The sequence below is a fragment of the Balaenoptera acutorostrata genome, chromosome 7 (assembly GCF_949987535.1).
Source record: "Balaenoptera acutorostrata chromosome 7, mBalAcu1.1, whole genome shotgun sequence".
NCBI classification, from domain to species: Eukaryota; Metazoa; Chordata; class Mammalia; order Artiodactyla; family Balaenopteridae; genus Balaenoptera; species Balaenoptera acutorostrata.
The window spans coordinates 94,004,213-94,024,795 of record NC_080070.1 but is presented as its reverse complement, the minus strand read 5'-3'; the positions used below and the strand labels follow the sequence as shown (position 1 = coordinate 94,024,795).

The 20,583-nt window shown below is 37.7% G+C and overlaps 1 protein-coding gene across 7 annotated transcripts in view; it reads left to right on the top strand.

Moving 5' to 3' along the window:
* Nucleotides 1–3,596, top strand: part of LOC103018708 (platelet glycoprotein 4) — a 113,976-nt gene extending 110,380 nt beyond the window's left edge. For all 7 annotated transcript variants that reach the window (XM_057550142.1, XM_057550141.1, XM_007187124.2 and 4 more), the window contains exons 14-15: nucleotides 18–182; nucleotides 2,691–3,596. In XM_057550142.1, the coding sequence (XP_057406125.1) occupies nucleotides 18–182 (165 nt within the window). In that variant the 3' untranslated portion in view covers nucleotides 2,691–3,596. The remainder of the gene's footprint in view (nucleotides 1–17; nucleotides 183–2,690) is intronic.
* The last annotated feature ends 16,987 nt before the right edge of the window (nucleotides 3,597–20,583 follow it).

Below are 20,583 nucleotides of genomic sequence, written 5' to 3'. Positions count from 1 at the left end.
TATTAACTTGATTACAGACCGGTACCATTGGTGATGAGAAGGCAGAAATGTTCAGAAATCAAGTGACTGGAAAAATAAACCTCCTTGGCCTGGTAGAAATTACCTTACTCAGTGTTGGTGTGGTGATGTTTATTGTTTTTACGATTTCATACTGTGCATGCAGATCAAAGAGAGTAAATTAAGTAAGTATATAACAAAAATTATATATGGCTTTAATAACATTAGTTTATATATTACTAGTTTCCATTTTATCAAAAAGAGGTTATAAACTAGGCTGCAAATATTTCTGGATATGTCTAGTCACCTATCATTTTTAACACATCCTTGAAGTTTTGAGATGCTTAAGGTAAATTATAAACAAAGACTGAATGAGTAATAAGGCCTATTAATATTAAGCAGATCACTACATTTCATCTTTATTCTGGGAGGAATGGGCTAAATTATGAAATTGTCACCTTTGAAAAGTTAGAATGTTGCACAAAAGCTATACATGTACTAAATTTTATTTCTTAATTATTTCTAGCTAGTTATTTTAAAAAATCAAATAATTAATATATCTCTGACTAGGAAAGGGTATGTGAAGCTGAAAATGGTAGATATTTGGGGAGACTGAAATTTACAAAGGAAAAAAGAAAATAAAAAGGAAAATTAGGTAAGCTAAAAATTAATGAGAATTAAAAACTCAAATGATATAGGTAAGATAAAAATATGCTGTTTTAAAATGAAGATAGCATATTAAAACAGAGTTGCTGCATATAGCCATGCTGTCCAAAATCATGATGTGGAAGCCCTGATGAATGATTACAATTCAGGAGCTTACAATTCGGGAGCTAGAATTGAATACAACAGTACAAGAAAATAGAGACAAAAAATGTTCAACATAGTAAAACCAAATTACTCAGAGTTTACAGGAAAAATCAGGTAAATGTGGATAGGAGTTTTAGCAAAACTGAAGAGACGGTTCAGGCCTCTGTGTTTTAGACATTAGTGCCTGTGCCCCCTTGTACATAGAGGAATTAATGTCTGACCCTATCTTTCCTAAATGGAAGCCTTTCTTTAATGATCATACGTGGCACTGGTACGGCCTGAAGGTGGGGGGTGGGGTGGGATTTTCCACTTACCCATAGCTTCCATCCACCCTTCCTTCCCAGGAACATCAAAAAAAATATGGAATCTAAATAAAAGCAATATACTTGCTATGAAAAATCACAATTTCAAAACAAGTCTTCTTATTCTACTTTCAATCAGGTTGTTGACCGTAAGCTGTCTTATATAGAAATTCTGAAGCTGCCACTGATAATTATTGAACTACTTAATGTGCCAAAATCATGCTAAATATTTTACATGAATTATCACAAAAAATACCTAATAAAATTTTATGAGTTTCCAATAGCCATGGATCCATCCTTCTGTCTTCTGGAGACGTTCCAGAAAATTGTAAATTTTAACTGCAAAATTAACCATTTTCAAAACGTGAATCAGTCAAATTGAAGATTGAAGTGGCATTTTTGGACCAATATTTTTGTGTGTGTGTGAGATTGAGAGCTTAGGCCTAGGAAGGCAACTCCACCTTTTGTTCCGATGCTGTCGGCCTATACTTATTCCCTGCAAAGAAGACTGAACAATTCTGCCTACAATCTTTTTGGACAGAATGTATTCAAAATGCTGACTTAATACATTCACAGTATAATAAATAAAGGAAATACGGCATCACCATTAAGATCTGTCATCAGTCCAGTAACAAATGAGTTATGATTAAACAAAGTACTTCATATGACCATTTATATAATAGATAGAAGAGATCATTCACTGAAAAGCCAATTTACAACAAAACCTTGTTCTAGTGGGAGAATATGCTTTTCAAAATGAAGTATATAGTAGTTGTAAAAATTTTCTGATACTATTCTCTATTAAAATTATAGGATCTATTTCATCAGTGCTTAATGAGCCCTGAATGTCCAATATCTTGGGTCTCTATGTGGCTAAATTAAGGTGAAAGACTGAAAACTTTCTAGAGTGTCTTTATCAACAAGTATATTGATTTGGCTTAAACATTTGACTGTTACAAGGAAAGGTTACTGCTCTTTACACAATGATATGTCTGTTTTCTTTTCTTTACAAATAGAGAACACTGCTCTCTGTAGATTACCTAATTTACTAGATTTAGAAGAATCACAGATATAGATTTCCTTAAACAAGCTTCAGTTTCAAATATTATAATAAATTATGCCTTTGGGAAGATTTATAAACAATTGAAAAATAAGGAGATGGATGTACAAGAGGGAGTAAAGCAAAGATGGTGGAGCTAAGGTGTGATTTTGCTCAATGGATCACAAAGAGAATAAGCCAGTAGTCCTTTGGAAAGTAGCAGTATATACACCGCTAAATGGAGGATGGTCTGAAGGGACAGCAAAGAGTGGAAATGCTCATCTAGAGCAGATTTAACGAGCTACCCCTCCTTATCTGGCCATGCGCAGCTCTTGAGAGCTGGGAAGCAGCCTACCGTGTATCCTGGAATGGGAAAATAATTGCCTTATCCATGAAGTTCATCATAGAACTTTTCTCCACAGCTTGAGAAATTGGGCTAATTACTAGAAAACATGACATCTTCAGTATATAGAATTCGAATATTACCAGTTTCATTTTTCCACGACTTTCTGTTAAGTACTTACCTTTCTTCTGCTTTCCAGGAAGCAAATGAGTCGACATTTATGCACCAGCTACGTGAGGACCTTTTTTAATATCGACCTACAAAATGAAGATTTAATATGCTTTATTTTTGCAAAACACACCTTATCTTACAGTTGAAGAACTGGCGGCACTTTTGTTCTCTACACTGAGCAGCAGCATGTTTCTAAAGGATTATTAAGATGTCATTAAAATCCACACTTTGAACAAAAAACGGCACCTTTTAAAATTCAACATGTTCACAATGGAATGGATTTCAGTTTCTACAGATGTGGCTTCAGCATGGTCCAGTTATTTTTATTTGGTTCCCTTTTGCTAAATTCAGAAGAGGGGTGGATGTTCTAAACAAATCCTGGACCCTGAACTCTTGTCTTCCTCATCAAAGGGAAAACATCACTACCCTCATCAGTGTCCCTGTAATACACAGACCCCAGGACTGTCAGGACATTGCTTTTCATGAGCATCAACCATTTTGAAAGACGTTTAAAAATGGAAACTAAATGACTGGCCTATGAACCATTTATTATACATAAGTTTCTTTCTCTATGGAATCCTTTGTACAGCATCAGTAGGCACTACAACCATGCTGTTTATAACAATATGGGCTTATATTTTTGTCAATGATTATACAAATGGACATGTTTGGGACGGTCATTTTCCATGTTCTGCAGTTCTTTTGGAAATCTGAGTAGATTTTGATCTTTTCACTCAGTTGCATACAACTTATGCTTGGCAACTTCAGAATGCTGTGCTAGTATTAAGAGATGTAAATGATAATACAGAAATTGTTGTGTGGGACATTACAAAGAGTACAATGTGCATTCATAGTTATTTGTTGTAGTATTTCTTGCTTTCATAGTCACCACAGAAAGACTGGTTTCAAACATTAAAAGATGTCCTTCCTTAAATTTCTGTGCTTTGCCCAGTTCCTGTTGTGTCACAAAACATTTACTCTAGTTTTCTGACTGATGTATTCTATCTGAATTTTTATTTCTTTATGCATCTACGTTTCCTTCTGAAACATTTCTAAATTCAACCTTGACCACTTTTTCCTTAGGTAACTTTTTGAACTAGTTGGGGGAAAAGGAAATAAAAAGATACTTGGTCATGCTTTAGAGTTGCAGTACTTAAAGTCTAGACTCTGAAGGATCTTTCCTTTTTATTAGAAGACATATTGTTAGGTAACCCTGCTTTCTTTAGCAGGGGTTCACTTATGGCAGAGAGCACTAGGCCCCCTAAAAAGGCTCCCCATAGAAAGGGAAGGTGGACCACATTCTGTCTGTGTTTTATACACAGAGGTTTCTAGGATAAATTATTAGTAACTGGTTTGTTGAGATACTAAAATCAAGAATAATTAATCTCCTCATGTTAGCTGCCAGGATAAATACTGAAAACCCCAAACCAAGATACCACCAGTTCAGAAGGATCTTTTGAAAATCTGAAGCTACTCAAAACATACTGATGTAATAATGTCCTCTCATTTATTGGCAACAGAAAAAAGTATCCCCCTAAGATATAGACAGATGAGATCCTAGACATCCTCTTCTGATACTTGAGTCTACTTTCGCCGCATTAGGATATTTGTGGACATGTTGTTCTAGGAGGAATATAAAGGATACTTCTTTAAATCTTAAACTGAGTAGGGCTGAATGATGTAAAGTAGAAACTGTTCAAAAGAATTGGTTGAGAAATTATATACCCACCTCATGGTAGAATTGCATAACCAATCAGTGACTCAGATTTTAACTCTTCATACAAGAATGCACCTCATAGTATTTGGGTATCAGTAAAAAGGTTTTGACTTATGTGTCTTTAGTACTGTTCAACTAAACACATGTATATTCTAATCTTTATCATTCCTCACCATATTTTCTCTGAATTCTATAAATTATGCAGAGGAAAAATAATCCATACACAGAGATAAGTGAAACACATTAAAAATACCCAGTAGAAAGTATAATACTTTCTTTAAAAAAATGGAAGATAGATTTTTTAATATGAAAAATGGGTTTGGATATGTGTGTGCATGCCCACGTGCACGTGCTGAGGTGGGAGTGGAGCACTTTTTGGGAATGTATTAAACGTTGACCTGCTGATTGCCCCAGAGAAAGGGTAATTGTACACAAGGATGAATTTGCTTTGTTTCGTAGAAAAACTACCCCATATTTTAGAGAGGCATATTTTCATTCAAAATTGTTTAATCACCACAAAACTATTGGTGTTCAAAACTTAAGTTTGAAAATGTATAGTATCTGCAAAGGGGTTAATATAAATTAGAGAGTCTACAGCATCTTAAAATGGGTTGAGGCTTATTGTTGCTGGCAAGTACATGGAGAACAATCTATATAGCTTTCAGTTCTCAGAAAAAGAGAGGTAAAGGGGGTATCATTTCAGGAAAAAAAACATAGCTATACATTAGATTTTTACATATGCAATTATCTGTCAATCTTAACCCATTATCAATGTCTGAGCTACACAATAATTATCTTTGGAGCTGGAGTTTGTTGCAGGTGTGTTCCACCTGTTACTTCAGTGTTTCTGGTTGAAGTTCTATGTATTAGAGACAGTGTGGCTGCTCTCTCTTTGTCTGCCTCTTCTGGCCCATCTACAACTCCACTTAAAGAATCACTGGACTTAAAGAATCACTAGACTTCAGACTATACTACAAAGCTACAGTAATCAAGACAATATGGTACTGGCACAAAATCAGAAATATAGATCAATGGAACAGGATAGAAAGCCCAGAGATAAACCCGTGTACATATGGTCACCTTATTTTTGATAAAGGAGGCGAGAATATACAATGGAGAAAAGACAGCCTCTTCAATAAGTGGTGCTGGGAAAACTGGACAGCTACATATAAAAGAATGAAATTAGAACACTCCCTAACACCATACACAAAAAAACCTCAAAATGGATTAAAGACCTAAATGTAAGGCCAGACACTATAAAACTGTTAGAAGAAAACATAGGCAGAACACTCCATGTCATCAATCACAACAAGATCCTTTTGGACCCACCTCCTAGAGAAATGGAAATACAAGCAAAAATAAACAAATGGGACCTAATGAAACTTAAAAGCTTTTGAACAGCAAAAGAAACCATAAACAAGATGAAAAGACAACCCTCAGGATGGCAGAAAATATTTGCCAATGAAGCAACTGACAAAGGATTAATCTCCAAAATTTACAAGCAGCTCATGCAGCTCAATATCAAATAAACGAACAACCCAATCCAAAAATGGGCAGAAGACCTAAATAGACATTTCTCCAAAGAAGATATACAGATTGCCAACAAACACATGAAAGGATGCTCAACATCACTAATCATTAGAGAAATGCAAATCAAACCTACAATGAGGTATCACCTCACACCAGTCAGAATGGCCACCATCAAAAAAATCTAGAAACAATAAATGCTGGAGAGGGTGTGGAGAAAAGGGAACACTCTTGCACTGTTGGTGGGAATGTAAATTGATACAGCCACTGTGGAGAACAGTATGGAGGCTCCTTAAAAAACTAAAAATAGAACTACCATATGACCCAGCAATCCCACTACTGGGCATATACCCTGAGAAAATCGTAATTCAAAAAGAGTCATGTACCAAAATGTTCATTGCAGCACTATTTACAATAGCCAGGACACGGAAGCAACCTAAGTGTCCATCGACAGATGAATGTATAAAGAAGATGTGGCACATATATACAATGGAATATTACTCAGCCATAAAGAGAAATGAAATTGAGTTATTTGTGGTGAGATGGATGGACCTAGAGTCTGTCATACAGAGTGAAGTAAGTCAGAAAGAGAAAACAAATACCATATGCTAACACATATATATGGAATCTAAAAAAAAAAAAAAGGTCATGAAGAACCTAGGGGCAAGATGGGAATAAAGACGCAGACCTACTAGAGAATGGACTTGAGGACACAGGGAGGGGGAAGGGTAAGCTGAGATGAAGTGAGAGTAACAATGACATATATATACTACCAAATGTAAAACAGATAGCTAGTGGGAAGCAGCCGCATAGCACAGGGAGATCAGCTCAGTGCTTTGTGACCACCTAGAGGGGTGGGATAGGGAGGGTGGGAGGGAGAAGCAAGAGGGAGGGGATATGGGTATATATGTATACGTATAGCTGATTCACTTTGTTATAAAGCAAAAACTAACACACCATTGTAAAGTAATTATACTCCAATAAAGATGTTAAAAAAAAAAAAAGAATCACTGTCCATTACCCTTTTCTGCATACACTAACAGAAATACCTATGATTGTTTTTCTGAGCTATTTGTAGCAGGCTGAGCTAATGAACTAAAAGTGAGTTAGTGTTTAATATTGGTATCAAATACATACAGGCATACTCTACTTTTTTCTTTCCTGGCTCAAAGGTAGCTGCATTTTTAAACATTTGTGAAAATAAAAACTTCCTTTATTAGAATAATGATTTGCTTTTCATTTATAATTTTTGAATGTGTTTGACATCAATGTTGTTTGATATTAATACTATAATTGTATATTAGCTGTTTTTGCCTGTGCATGAGTTATTGACATATGAACTCCTATTTTCTTTTCCCAACTGTTCTCAGATGCTAGTAAGCTAATGTTCACACATTTCAGAAATGCTACATTCTACACACTCATGAAGGGGAACTCTGATGTAGTTAGGACAAATATAAATGTTTTAAAGTCTTGTTTCCTTTATTATGTGAAATCTGAATCAGGTGCCTCAGCATCACCTGTGAACTTGTTAAAAATGCAGAATCTCAGGTTCTATCCTAGACCTACTGAATCAGAATCTGTAGTTTAATAGGATACCAAAGCGATTTCTATACACAAGAAAATTCGAGAGGTCCAGATTTAAGTCATACTGAAATCAGACTACCTGTGTAAAAAAGTTTTATTTGACTGGTTGCTGGTATTAGATTTATTAACAGAACAACTTAAGAGAGCAAAGCTATATAAGCATACTGAGATGAGAGGAAAGTCATCTCGCTTGACAATTTGCTATAAATATTCCACTAAGTTTTCTCATTTGCCCTGTTGAGCTTGTAAATGCTATTTTCAGATGGTAATATAGCTAATCTATTTGGCAGGGTAGAGGGTGAAGTGAAAGTAATTTTTCTCTCTGAATTTTCTGGAATGTGTTCTTTGATCACATATTTACTGCATGTGAAGTAGGAGATAGCTCAGGGCAGGTAAGGAATATTAAGACTGGAGATATTCCCCAGAATTTATGAGATGGAAATTATCCACTTGAGTAAAGGGACTCTTCAGCATCCAGGAGTTTTACATATTATGTAAGTTATAAGGAATATATTAACAGCTATGGAGCTTCACTCTGGGCAAAATAATGGGCGGGATTGCTTGCTTGGAGAATGTCTAGAAAGGGGTAAGGAGCAGGGGCAAGGGGGGAGAATACAAAGATGAGGGTTTATTTCCAGAGAATGAGTATCTATAAAGTTATAGAAGAATAAATAAGGCCAGTGTGGAGGAGAAAACTGAGCTTGGAACTATCTAGGCTCAAAGAACCAAGTTGACAGCTACTATTCTGCTCTAATCCTACCCTCAGTCTACACAGTTGAGGACTATGGTCATTATGAAAAGATGGGCCTACATGGAAGGATAGGTAATTAGTAGCAGGTAGTTTTATAAACTCTACGTCCTAAGTACTAAAGAAGAGAATTTAGTTATTGAAGACGTCCAAGGAACCATCCTAAAATGGAAATATGGTTCGTGAGGAAGTGTTAAATATCTTCAGCTTTTGATATAGACTGGGGAACAGAATTCTAAAAATTTTCTCTTTTCTGGAACTTGTTTGAAATATCATCACATGTTAATGTTACGTATTTCCCCGTAGATATCTGAATAATAATTTAAAATTAAAGGTCCTATAAGATTGTGAGAACTATCTGCACTGACTATTAAGTTAGCAACTTCCCTTTGCCCATGCCCCATTCCCTTCCCACCCCATCCTGCCACGAGCACACATGTAGCATGTTTACAGAAGTATAAGGAGGGGTATCAGTGGAGTAACCAACTGAATGAGCAGTTGAGTCACTAGGATTCAGAAACTTCTTCCACAAATAATTTCTTGCTGACATGTGTTATTTGCTGCATTATTTATGTTATTACTGAATAACATAAGCTCTGGTTCCAGTTGAAGATGGCAACATAGGAAGATCCTGAACTCACCTTCTCCCCCACACACTTCAAATCTACAGCAAATGAGGAACAATTTTCTCTGAATAAACTAAGAACTAGCTGAGCAATTCCTACACATAGAGCAAATGAGAAAAAAAACCCATATCGAAGCAGGTAGGAGAGGCTGAGACCCAATCTTGCCATTGGCAAGAAACATTCAGGAGGAAACTTAACCCGGAGCTTCTCCCTGAGGAGCAAAGAGTCTGAACCCCACATTGGGCACCCTAACTTTTAATATGTGCACCTGAGACATGAGTCCCCAAAACATCTCGGTCTGAAAGCCAATAGATCTTGCATCCATGAGACCCACAAAGGTATAACAAACTGAGAAATGACTCAGTCAAAGGGCTCACACGCTCAGACTCACCTCCCCCAGGGCCAGGTACAGAAGCAGCAGAACCAGAGTCACCCAGACTGTATATGAAAGAGGCTCATTTGCTAACCTTAAAATCTCAGACTGAGGGACAGGCATCTCATTTGACACACACGTAGGGGCCTGCTGGGATGCTTGCTGGGGACAGAGGCTGGTGACACCATCTTCACACTCTTTTTCTGCTTTGTTCTAGCAGGCAGGTGCTACCTCCCCTGTCCCAACTTGGACACTGTGCTTACGCTCCCCTTTTGCCCCACTCCAGCCAACAGATGCCAGTTTCACACTCATACTCTGCAGTGTGAAGGAGAGCAAGTATATCACAGAGGGGAGGTTTTACACACGTTTGGTGATCCAGGTTTTACATCTGGTGCCCTGGGTTTGGAGGGTGCTTCCCAGGGGATACCCCTTGATCACCTGGCTCTAGAGGCCAGAGGGCCTTGTGCTCCTGAGTCTCATGGGACTCTAACAATCAGACTGCCAGCTCCGGGCAAACCACCATGCCGAGGACACTGCACAGACAACAGACTGAAACACTCCCATTCTTTCTGTGAAGGAGGTGTTTTTGCTTGACTTGGAGCTTTGACCGGAGGGGCAGGCTTCAGGATTGGCATATATCTAGAGTCCTATGGAGATACTCTCAGCGAACATAAGCTGGTGAACACCATCTCTGTGCTCTCCCTCTGCCTCACTATATCTCACTGGTATCTCCCAGGAAAGAACTATTTTAACTTGTTTGCTGCCCTGATTTTTTCAACTGCCACCCAGGGCACACTTCCAAAACACTTGGTTTTGGAGGCCAAAACAGCATAAATCTGTGATCCCACCAGACAGTATAAATGTGCATAATTTAAAAGCTGCAGCCTAAGGTACTGCTTCCAAGCAGCCTGAATAAAAGTGTTCAATGAGCTCCTCGTATTTGGGAGAATGACAGGTCTTGCACACCTGCAATTACTTTGAGCTATTAAAAAAATAAAATAGGGGGCTTCCCTGGTGACACAGTGGTTGAGAATCTGCCTGCCAATGCAGGAGACACGGGTTCAAGCCCTGGTCTGGGAAGATCCCACATGTCACGGAGCAACTAGGCCTGTGAGCCACAACTACTAAGCCTGCGCATCTGGAGCTTGTGCTCCGCAACAAGAGAGGCCGCGACAGTGAGAGGCCCATGCACCATGATGAAGAGTGGCCCCCGCTCACCACAACTAGAGAAAGCCCTCACACAGAAACGAAGACACAACACAGCCAAAAATAAATAAATAAATTAATTAATTAAATTTAAAAAAAATAAAAATAAAAAAAAATAAAATAGGCTGCTTGGACAATCACAAAGGTGTGAGAGAAAATCAAGAGTTAGGGCACAGATGAACAATATGGTTCATCTCCTACTCAAGACCAGTCCTTTAAGACTGGGAGAGATGGCTACTACATCTCATGCATAGAAACCAACACAGAGAGAAAGGCAAAATAAAGAAGTAAAGGAATATATTCCCCAGAAACGAATAAGGTAGAACATCAGGAAAAAACCTTCATGAAATGGAGAGAAGTAATTTACCTGATAAAGAGCTCAAAGTAATGGTCATAAAGAAGCTCACCAAATTCAATACAACACAATAAGAAATTCAACATGGAGAAAAAAAATCTAAGAAAGAACGTTTTAAAGTACTTTGGAGGAGACTTTCAAGATGACGGAGGAGTAAGACATGGAGATCACCTTCCTCCCCACAAATATATCAGAAATACATCTACATGTGGAACAGTTCCTACAGAACACCTATTGAATGCTGGCAGAAGACCTCAGAGTTCCCAAAAGGCAAGAAACTCCCACGTACCTGGGTAGGGCAAAAGAAAAAAGAAAAAACAGACACAAAAGAATAGGGACGGAACATGCACCTCTGGGAGGGAACGGTGAAGGAGGAAAGGTTTCCACACACTAGGAAGCCCCTTCACTGGTGGAGACAGGGGGTAAGCGGGAGGGAAGCTTCGGAACCATGAAGGAGAGTGCAGCAACAGGGGTGCAGAGGGCAAAGAGGAGAGATTCCTGCACAGAGGATCTGTGTCGACCAGCACTCACCAGCCCGAGAAGCTTGTCTGCTCACACGCCGGGATGGGCAGGATCTGGGAGCTGAGGCTCGGGCTTCAGAGGTCAGACCCCAAGGACAGGACTGGGGTTGGCTGCATGAATACAGCCTGAAGGGGGCTAGTGCACCACAGCTAGTCGGGAGGGAGTCCAGGAAAACGTCTAGACCTGCCTAAGAGGCAAGAGACCATTGTTTCAGGGTGCACGAGGAGAGCGCGAGCCGCAGCTATCAGAGTGGACCCCAGAGACGGGCATGAAATGCTAAGGCAGCTGCTGCAGCCACCAAGAAGCCTGTGTGCAAGCACAGGTCACTATCCACACCTCCCCTCCCAGGAGCCTGTGCAGCCCGCCACTACCAGGGTCCTGTGAGGCAGGGACAACTTCCCTGGGAGAACACACGGTGTGCCTCAGGCTGTTGCAACCTCACACCAACCTCTGCCACCGCAGGCTCACCGCGCATTCCATACCCCTCCCTCCCCCCCAGCCTGATGAGGCAGAGCCCCCTAATCAGATACTACTTTAACCCCAGCCTGTCTGAGCGAAGAACAGATGCCCTCAGGTGACCTACACGCAGAGGCGGGGCCAAATACAAAGCTGAACCCCAGGAGCTGTGCAAACAAAGAAGAGAAAGGGAAATCTCTCCCAGGAGCCTCAGGAGCAGCGGATTAAATCTCCACAATCAACTTGATGTACCCTGCATCTGTGGAATACCTAAAGAGATAATGAATCATCCCAAAATTCAGGTGCTGGACTTTGGGAGCAAATGTAGACTTGGGGTTTGCTTTCAGCATCTAATTTGTTTTTGGTCTTATGTTTACCTTAGTTTAGTATTTAAAGTTTATTTTCATTGGTAGATTTGTTTATTGATTTGGTTGCTCTCTTCCTTTTTTTCTTTTACTTTTTTATATATAGGTATATATATTTTTTCCTTTTTTCTCTTTTGTGAATGTGTATGTGTGTGCTTCTTTGTGTGATTTTGTCTGTATAGCTTTGCTTTTAACATTTGTCCTAGGGTTCTGTCTGTCCGTTTTTGTTTGTTTGTTTGTATTGTTTATAGCACTTGTTATCATTGGTGGATTTGTTTTTTGGTTTGGTTGCTATCTTCTTTCTTTCTTTCCTTTTTTTAATTATGTAAAAAAAAATTTTTATTTTACTAACTTCCTTTTCTTTTCTATCTTTCTTTCTTTCTTTCTCCCTTTTCTTCTGAGCCGTGTGGCTGACAGGGTCTTTAAGATCCAGCCGGCTGCTAGGCCTGTGCCTCTGAGGTGGGAGAGCTGAGTTCAAGAAATTGGACCACCAGAGACGTCCGGGCTCCATGTAATATCAAATGGTGAAAACTCTCCCAGAGATCTCCATCTAAATGCTAAGACCCAGCTCCACTCAACAACCAGCAAGCTACAGTGATGGACACCCTATGCCAAACAACTAGCAAGACAGGAACACAACCCCACCCATTAGTAGAGAGGCTGCCTAAAATCATAATAAGGTCACAGACACTGCAAAACACACCACCGGATGTGGTCCTGCCCACCAGAAAGACAAGATCCAGCCTTACCCACCAGAACACGAGCACCAGTCCCCTCCACAAGGAAGCCTACACAACCCACTGAACCAACCTCACCCACTGGGGGCAGACACCAAAAACAAGGGGAACTCGGAATTTGCAGTCTGGAAAAGGAGACCCCAAACACAGTAAGTTAAGCAAAATGAGAAGAGAGAGAAACACACAGCAGATGAAGGAGCAAGGTAAAAACCACCAGACCAAACAAATGAAGAGGAAATAGGCAGTCTACCTGAAAAAGAATTCAGAGAAATGATAGTAAAGATGATTCAAAATCTTGCAAATAGAATGGAGAAAATACAAGAAACGTTTAACAAGGACCTAGAAGAATTAAAGAGCAAACAAACAATGAACAACACAATAAAGGAAAATAAAAATTCTCTAGAAGGAATCTATACCAGAATAACTGAGGCAGAAGAATGGATAAGTGACCTGGAAGATAAAATAGTGGAAATACCTACTGCAGAGCAGAATAAAGAAAAAAGAATGAAAAGAATTGAGGACAGTCTTAGAGACCTGTGGGACAATATCAAATGCACCAACATTCGAATTATAGGGGTCCCAGAAGAAGAAAAGAAAAAGAAAGGGACTGAGAAAATATCTGAAGAGATTATAGTTGAAAACTTCCCAAATATGGGAAAGGAAATAGTTAATCAAGTCCAGGAAGCACAGAAAGTCCCATACAGGATAAATCCAAGGAGAAACACTCCAAGATACATATTAATCAAACTATCAAAAATTAAATACAAAGAAAACATATTAAAAGCAGCAAGGGAAAAACAACAAATAACATACAAGGGAATCCCCATAAGGTTAACAGCTGATCATTCAGAAGAAACTCTGCAAGCCAGAAGGGAGTGGCAGGATATATTTAAAGTGATGAAAGGGAAAAACCTACAACCAAGATTATTCTACGCAGCAAGGATCTCATTCAGATTCAACAGAGAAATTAAAACCTTTACAGACAAGCAAAAGCTAAGAGAATTCAGCACCACCAAACCAGCTTTACAACAAATGCTAAAGGAACTTCTCTAGGCAGGAAACACAAGAGAAGGAAAAGACCTACAATAACAAACCCAAAACAACTAAGAAAATGGTAATAGGAACATACATACAGATAATTACCTTAAATGTAAATGGATTAAACGCTCCAACCAAAATACATAGGCTGGCTGAATGGATACAAAAACAAGGTCCGTATATATGCTGTCTACAAGAGGCCCACTTCAGACCTAGGGACACATACAGACTGAAAGTGAGGGGATGGGAAAAGATATTCCATGCAAATGGAAATCAAAAGAAAGCTGCAGTAGCAATTCTCACATCAGACAAAATAGACTTTAAATTTAAGACTATTACAAGAGACAAAGAAGGACACTACATAATGATCAAGGGATCAATCCAAGAAGAAGATATAACAATTGTAAATATTTATGCACCCAACATAGGAGAACCTCAATACATAAGGCAAATGCTAACAGCCATAAAAGGGGAAATCAACAGTAACACAATTATAGTTGGGTATTTAACACCCCATTTTCACCAATGGACAAATCGCCCAAAATGAAAATAAATAAGGAAACAAAGCTTTAAATGATACATTAAACAAGATGGACTTAATTGATATTTATAGGACATTCCATCCAAAAACAACATAATACACTTACTTCTCAAGTGCTCATGGAACATTCTCCAGGATAGATCATATCTTGGGTCACAAATCAAGCCCTGGTAAAGTTAAGAAAATTGAAATCGTATCAAATATCTTTTCTGACACAATGCTTGTTATAGCTAACAATTACAGGAAAAATACTGTAAAAAATACAAACACATGGAGGCTAAACAATACACTACTAATTATCCAATAGATCACTGAAAAAATCAAAGAAGAAATCAAAAAATACCTAGAAACAAATGACAATGAGAACACGATGATCCAAAACCTATAGGATGCAGGAGAAGCAGTTCTAAGAGGGAAGTTTATAGCAATATAATCCTACCTCAAGAAACAAGAAAAATCTCAAATAAACAACCTAAATTTATACCTAAAGCAATTAGAGAAAGTAGAACAAAAAAACTCCAAAGATAGCAGAAGGAAAGAAATCATAAAGATCAGATCAGAAATAAATGAAAAAGAAATGAAGGAAACAATAGCAAAGATCAATAAAACTAAAAGCTGGTTCTTTGAGAAGATAAACAAAAGAGATAAACCGTTATCCAGACTCATTAAGAAAAAATGGGAGAAGACTCAAATCAATAGAATTGGAAATGAAAAAGGAGAAGTGACAACTGACAGTGCAGAAATACAAGGATCATGAGAGATTACTACAAGCAACTATATGCCAATAAAATGGACAACCTGGAAGAAATGGACAAATTCTTAGAAAAGCACAAACTTCTGAGACTGAACCAGGAAGTAATAGAAAATATAAACAGACCAATCACAAGCACTGAAATTGAGACTGTAATTAAAAATCTTCCAACAAACAAAAGCCCAGGATCAAACATTTAGAGAAGAGCTAACACCTATCCTTCTCAAACTCTTCTACCATATAGCAGAGGGAGGAATACTCCCAAACTCATTCCATGAGGCCACCATCATCCTGATACTGAATCCAGACAAAGATGTCAGAAAGAAAACTACAGGCCAATATCACTGATGAACATAGATGCAAAAATCCTCAACAAAATACTAGCAAACAGAATCCAACAGCACATTAAAAGGATCAGACCCCATGGTCAAGTGGGGTTTATCCCAGGAATGCAAGGATTATTCCATAAATGGAAATCAATCAATGTGATACACCATATTAACAAACTGAAGGAGAAAAACCATATGATCATCTCAATAGATGCAGAAAAAGCTTTTGACAAAATTCAACACCAATTTATGATAAAAACCCTCCAGAAAGTAGGCAGAGAGGTAACTCACCTCAACATAATAAAGGCCATATATGACAAACCCACAGCCAGCATCATTCTCAATGGTGCAAAACTGAAACCATTTCCACTAAGATCAGGAACAAGACAAGGTGCCCACTCTCACCACTATTATTCGACATAGTTTTGGAAGTTTTAGCCACATCAATCAAAGAAGAAAAAGAAATAAAAGGAACCCAAATAGGAAAAGAAGAAGTAAAACTATCACTGTTTGCAGATGACATGATACTATACATAGAGAATCCTAAAGATGCTGCCAGAAAACTACTAGAGCTAATCAATGAATTTGGTAAAGTAGCAGTATACAAAGTTAATGCACAGAAATCACTTGCATTCTTATACACTAATGATGAAAAATCTGAAAGAGAAATTAAGAAAACACTCCCATTTACCATTGCAACAAAAAGAATACAATACCTAGGAATAAACCTACCTAAGGAGAGAAAAGACCTGTATGCAGAAAACTATAAGACACTGATGAAATAAATTAAAGATGATACAAACAGAAGGAGAGACATACCATGTTCTTGGATTGGAAGAATCAACATTGTGAAAATTTCTATACTACCCAAAGTAATCCCTATCAACTACCAATGGCATTTTTCACAGAACTAGAACAAAAAATTTCGCAGTTTGTATGGAAACACAAAAGACCCTGAATAACCAAAGCAATCTTGAGAAAGAAAAATGGAGCTGGAGGAATCAGGCTCCTGGACTTCAGACTATACTACAAAGCTACAGTAATCAAATCAGTATGGTACTGGTACAAAAACAGAACTATAGATCAATGGAACAGGACAGAAAGCCCAGAGATAAACCCATGTACATATGGTCACCTTATCTTTGATAAAGGAGGCAAGAATATACAATGGAGAAAAGACAGCCTCTTCAATAAGTGGTGCTGGGAAAACTGGACAGCTACAGGTAAAAGAATGAAGTTAGAACACTCCTTAACACATACACAAAAATAAACTCAAAATGGATTAAAGACCTAAATGTAAGGCCAGACACTATAAAACTGTTATAGGAAAACATAGGCAGAACACTCTATGTCATCAATCACAGCAAGATCCTTTTGGACCCACCACCTAGAAAAATGGAAATAAAACCAAAAATAAACAAATGGGACCTAATGAAACTTCAAAGCTTTTGCACAGCAAAGGAAACCATAAACAAGATGAAAAGACAACCCTCAGAATGGGAGAAAATATTTGCCAATGAAGCAACTGACAAAGGATTAATCTCCAAAATTTACAAGCAGCTCATACAGCTCAATAACAAAAAAACAAACAACCCAATCCAAAAATGGGCAGAAGACCTAAATAGACATTTCTCCAAAGAAGATATACAGATTGCCAATACACACATGAAAGGATGCTCAACATCACTAATCATTAGAGAAATTAAAATCAAAACTACCATGAGGTATCACCTCACACCAGTCAGAATGGCCACCATCAAAAAATCTAGAAACAATAAATGCTGGAGAGGGTGTGGAGAAAAGGGAACACTCTTGCACTGTTGGTGGGAATGTAAATTGATACAGCCACTATGGAGAACAGTATGGAGGCTCCTGAAAAAACTAAAAATAGAACTACCATACGACACAGCAATCCCACTACTGGACATATACCCTGAGAAAACTGTAATTCAAAGAGTCATGTACCACAATGTTCATTGCAGCACTATTTACAATAGCCAGGACATGGAAGCAACCTAAGTGTCCATCGACAGATGAATGGATAAAGAAGATGTGGCACATATATACAATGGAATATTACTCAGCCATAAAAAGAAACGAAATTGAGTTACTTGTAGTGAGGTGGATGGACCTAGAGTCTGTCATACAGAGTGAAGTAAGTCAGAAAGAGAAAAACAAATACAGTATGCTAACACACACACACACACACACACATATATATATGGAATCTAAAAAAAAAATTAGTTATGAAGAACCTAGGGGCAGGACAGGAATAAAGACACAGATGTAGAGAATGCACTTGAGGACATGGGGATTGGGAAGGGTAAGCTGGAACAAAGAGTGATTAGCATGGACTTATATATACTACCAAATGTAAAATAGATAGCTAGTGGGAAGCAGCTGCATAGCACAGGGAGATTAGCTCGGTGCTTTGTGACCATGTAGAGGGGTGGGATAGGGAGGGTGGGAGGGAGATGCATGAGGGTGGAGATATGGGGATATATGTATACCTGATTCACTTTGTTATAAAGCAGAAACTAACACACCATTGTAAAGTAATTATACCCCAATAAAGATGTTAAAAATAAATAAAATAAAATAAAATGAAGGCCCCCTCCCCCAAAATTAATAAAGTACTTTATAGAAAAACAAGTCACAGAGCTGAAGAATACAATAATTGAACTGAAAAATACACTAAGAGGGGTTTAACATCAGAGCAGATGAAGCAAAATAAAGAGTCAATGAACTCAAAGACAGGGCAGTGGAACTCACCCAATCAGAACAGCAAAAAGAAAAAAGAATGAGAAAAAGTGAAGATAATTTAACCGAATTATGAGACAACATCAAGTGGACTAACATTCTCATTACAGTGGTCCTAGAAGGAGAAGAGAGAAAAGAAGGAACAGAGAACTTATTCTAAGGAATAATGGCTGAAAACTTCCCTCACTTGGGGAAGCACACAGACATTCAGCTCCAGAAGTACAGAGAGTGCAAAATAAGATGAACCCAAAGATTCCCACAGCAAGAGATATTATAATTAAAATATCAAGAGTAAAAGAGAAGGACAGAATCTTAAAAGCGGTAAGGGAGAAACAACTTGGTCTATACAAAGAAATCCCATATGACTATCAGCAGAATTTGCAGCAGAAATTTTGCAGGCCTGAAGGGAGAGACATGATATATTCAAAGTGCTGGAAAAAAACAAAAAACAAAAACAAAAATGAAAACAAAAAACTTCCAACCAAGAATACTCTACCTGGAAAAGTTATCATTCAAAATTGAAAATCCTAAAGATGCAACCAGAAAACTACTAGAGCTCATCAATGAATTCAGTAAAGTTGCAGGATAAAAAATTTATATATAGAAATCTGTTGCACTTCTGTACACTAACAATGAAATATCGGAAAGAGAAATTAAAGTAACAATCCCATTTACCATCACATCAAAAAGAATGACCTACCTATGAATAAAACTTCATAATGAGGCAAAAGACCTACACTCAGAAAATATAAACACTGATGAAAGAAACGGAATACCACACAAACAAATGCAAAGATATATCATGTTCTTTGATTGGAAGAATCAGTATCGTTAAAATGATCATACTACCCAAGGCAATCTACAGGTTCAATGCAATCCCTATCAAATTACCAGTGGCCTTTTTCACAGAACTGGAACAAAAAGTTTTGAAATTTGTATGGAAAACCCAAAGACCCCAAATAGTCAAAACAATCTTAAGAAGAATGGAGCTGGGGAATCACATGCCCTGACTTCACACCGTAATATGAAGCTACAGTAATCAAAAGAGTATAGTGCTGGCACAAAAACAGACACATAGCTCAATGGAACAGGATAGGAAGCCAAGAAATAAACCCACCCTCAAATGGTCAAATAATCTACAACAACGGAGGCAAGAATATGCAATGGAGAAAAGACAGTCTCTTCAATAAGTGGTGCTGGGAAAACTGAACAGCTACATGTAAAAGAATGAAATTAGATCATTCTCTAACACCATATACAAAAATAAACTCAAAATGGATTAAATACCTAAACGTAAGACTGGAAAATATAAAGCACCTAGAGGAAAATAGGCACAACATGCTTTGACATAAATTGCAGCAATATGTTTTTGGATCTGTCTCCTAGAGTAGTGGAAACAAAAGCAAAAATAAACAAATGGGACCTAATTAAACTTAAAAGCTTTTGCACAGCAAAAGAAACCATAAATAAACAGAAAAAACCTACGAATTGGGAGAAAATATGCAAATGATGCAACTGACAAGCTCTTAATTTCCAAAATATACAAACAACTTATACTGCTTAACATCAAAAAGACAAATAACCCAATCAAAAATGGGCAGGAGATCTAAATAGACATTCCTCCAAAGAAGACAGAGATGACCAACAGGCACATGAAAAGATGTTCAACATCATTAATTATTGGAGAAATGCAAATCAAAACTACAATGAGGCACCACCTCACACCAGGTAGAATGGCCATCATCAAAATCTACAAATAATAAATGTTGGAGAGGGTGTGGAGAAAAGGGAACCATCTGACACTGTTGGTAGGAATGTACATTGGTGCAGCCACTAGGGAAAAGCTGTCTGGAGGTTGCTTTTAAAACTAAAAATAGAGTTACCATTCCCACTCTTGGACATATATCAAGAAAAGGTGAAAACTCTAATTAGAAAAGACATATGCACCCCAATGTTCATAGCAGTACTATTTACAATAGCCAAGGCATGGAAGCAACCTAAATGTCCATTGCCAGATGAATGGATAAAGAAGATGGGTGTGTTCGTGTATATGTATATGTATATGTATTGTGTTGGCCAAAAAGTTCATTTGGACTTTTCTGTAAGATGTTACAGAAATAAATATATATATATATATATATATATATATATATATATATATATATATATATATATATAATGGAATATTACTCAGCCATACAAAAAGAATGAAATAATTCTATTTTATATATATTTATAATGGAATATTACTCAGCCATACAAAAAGAATGAAATAATTCTATT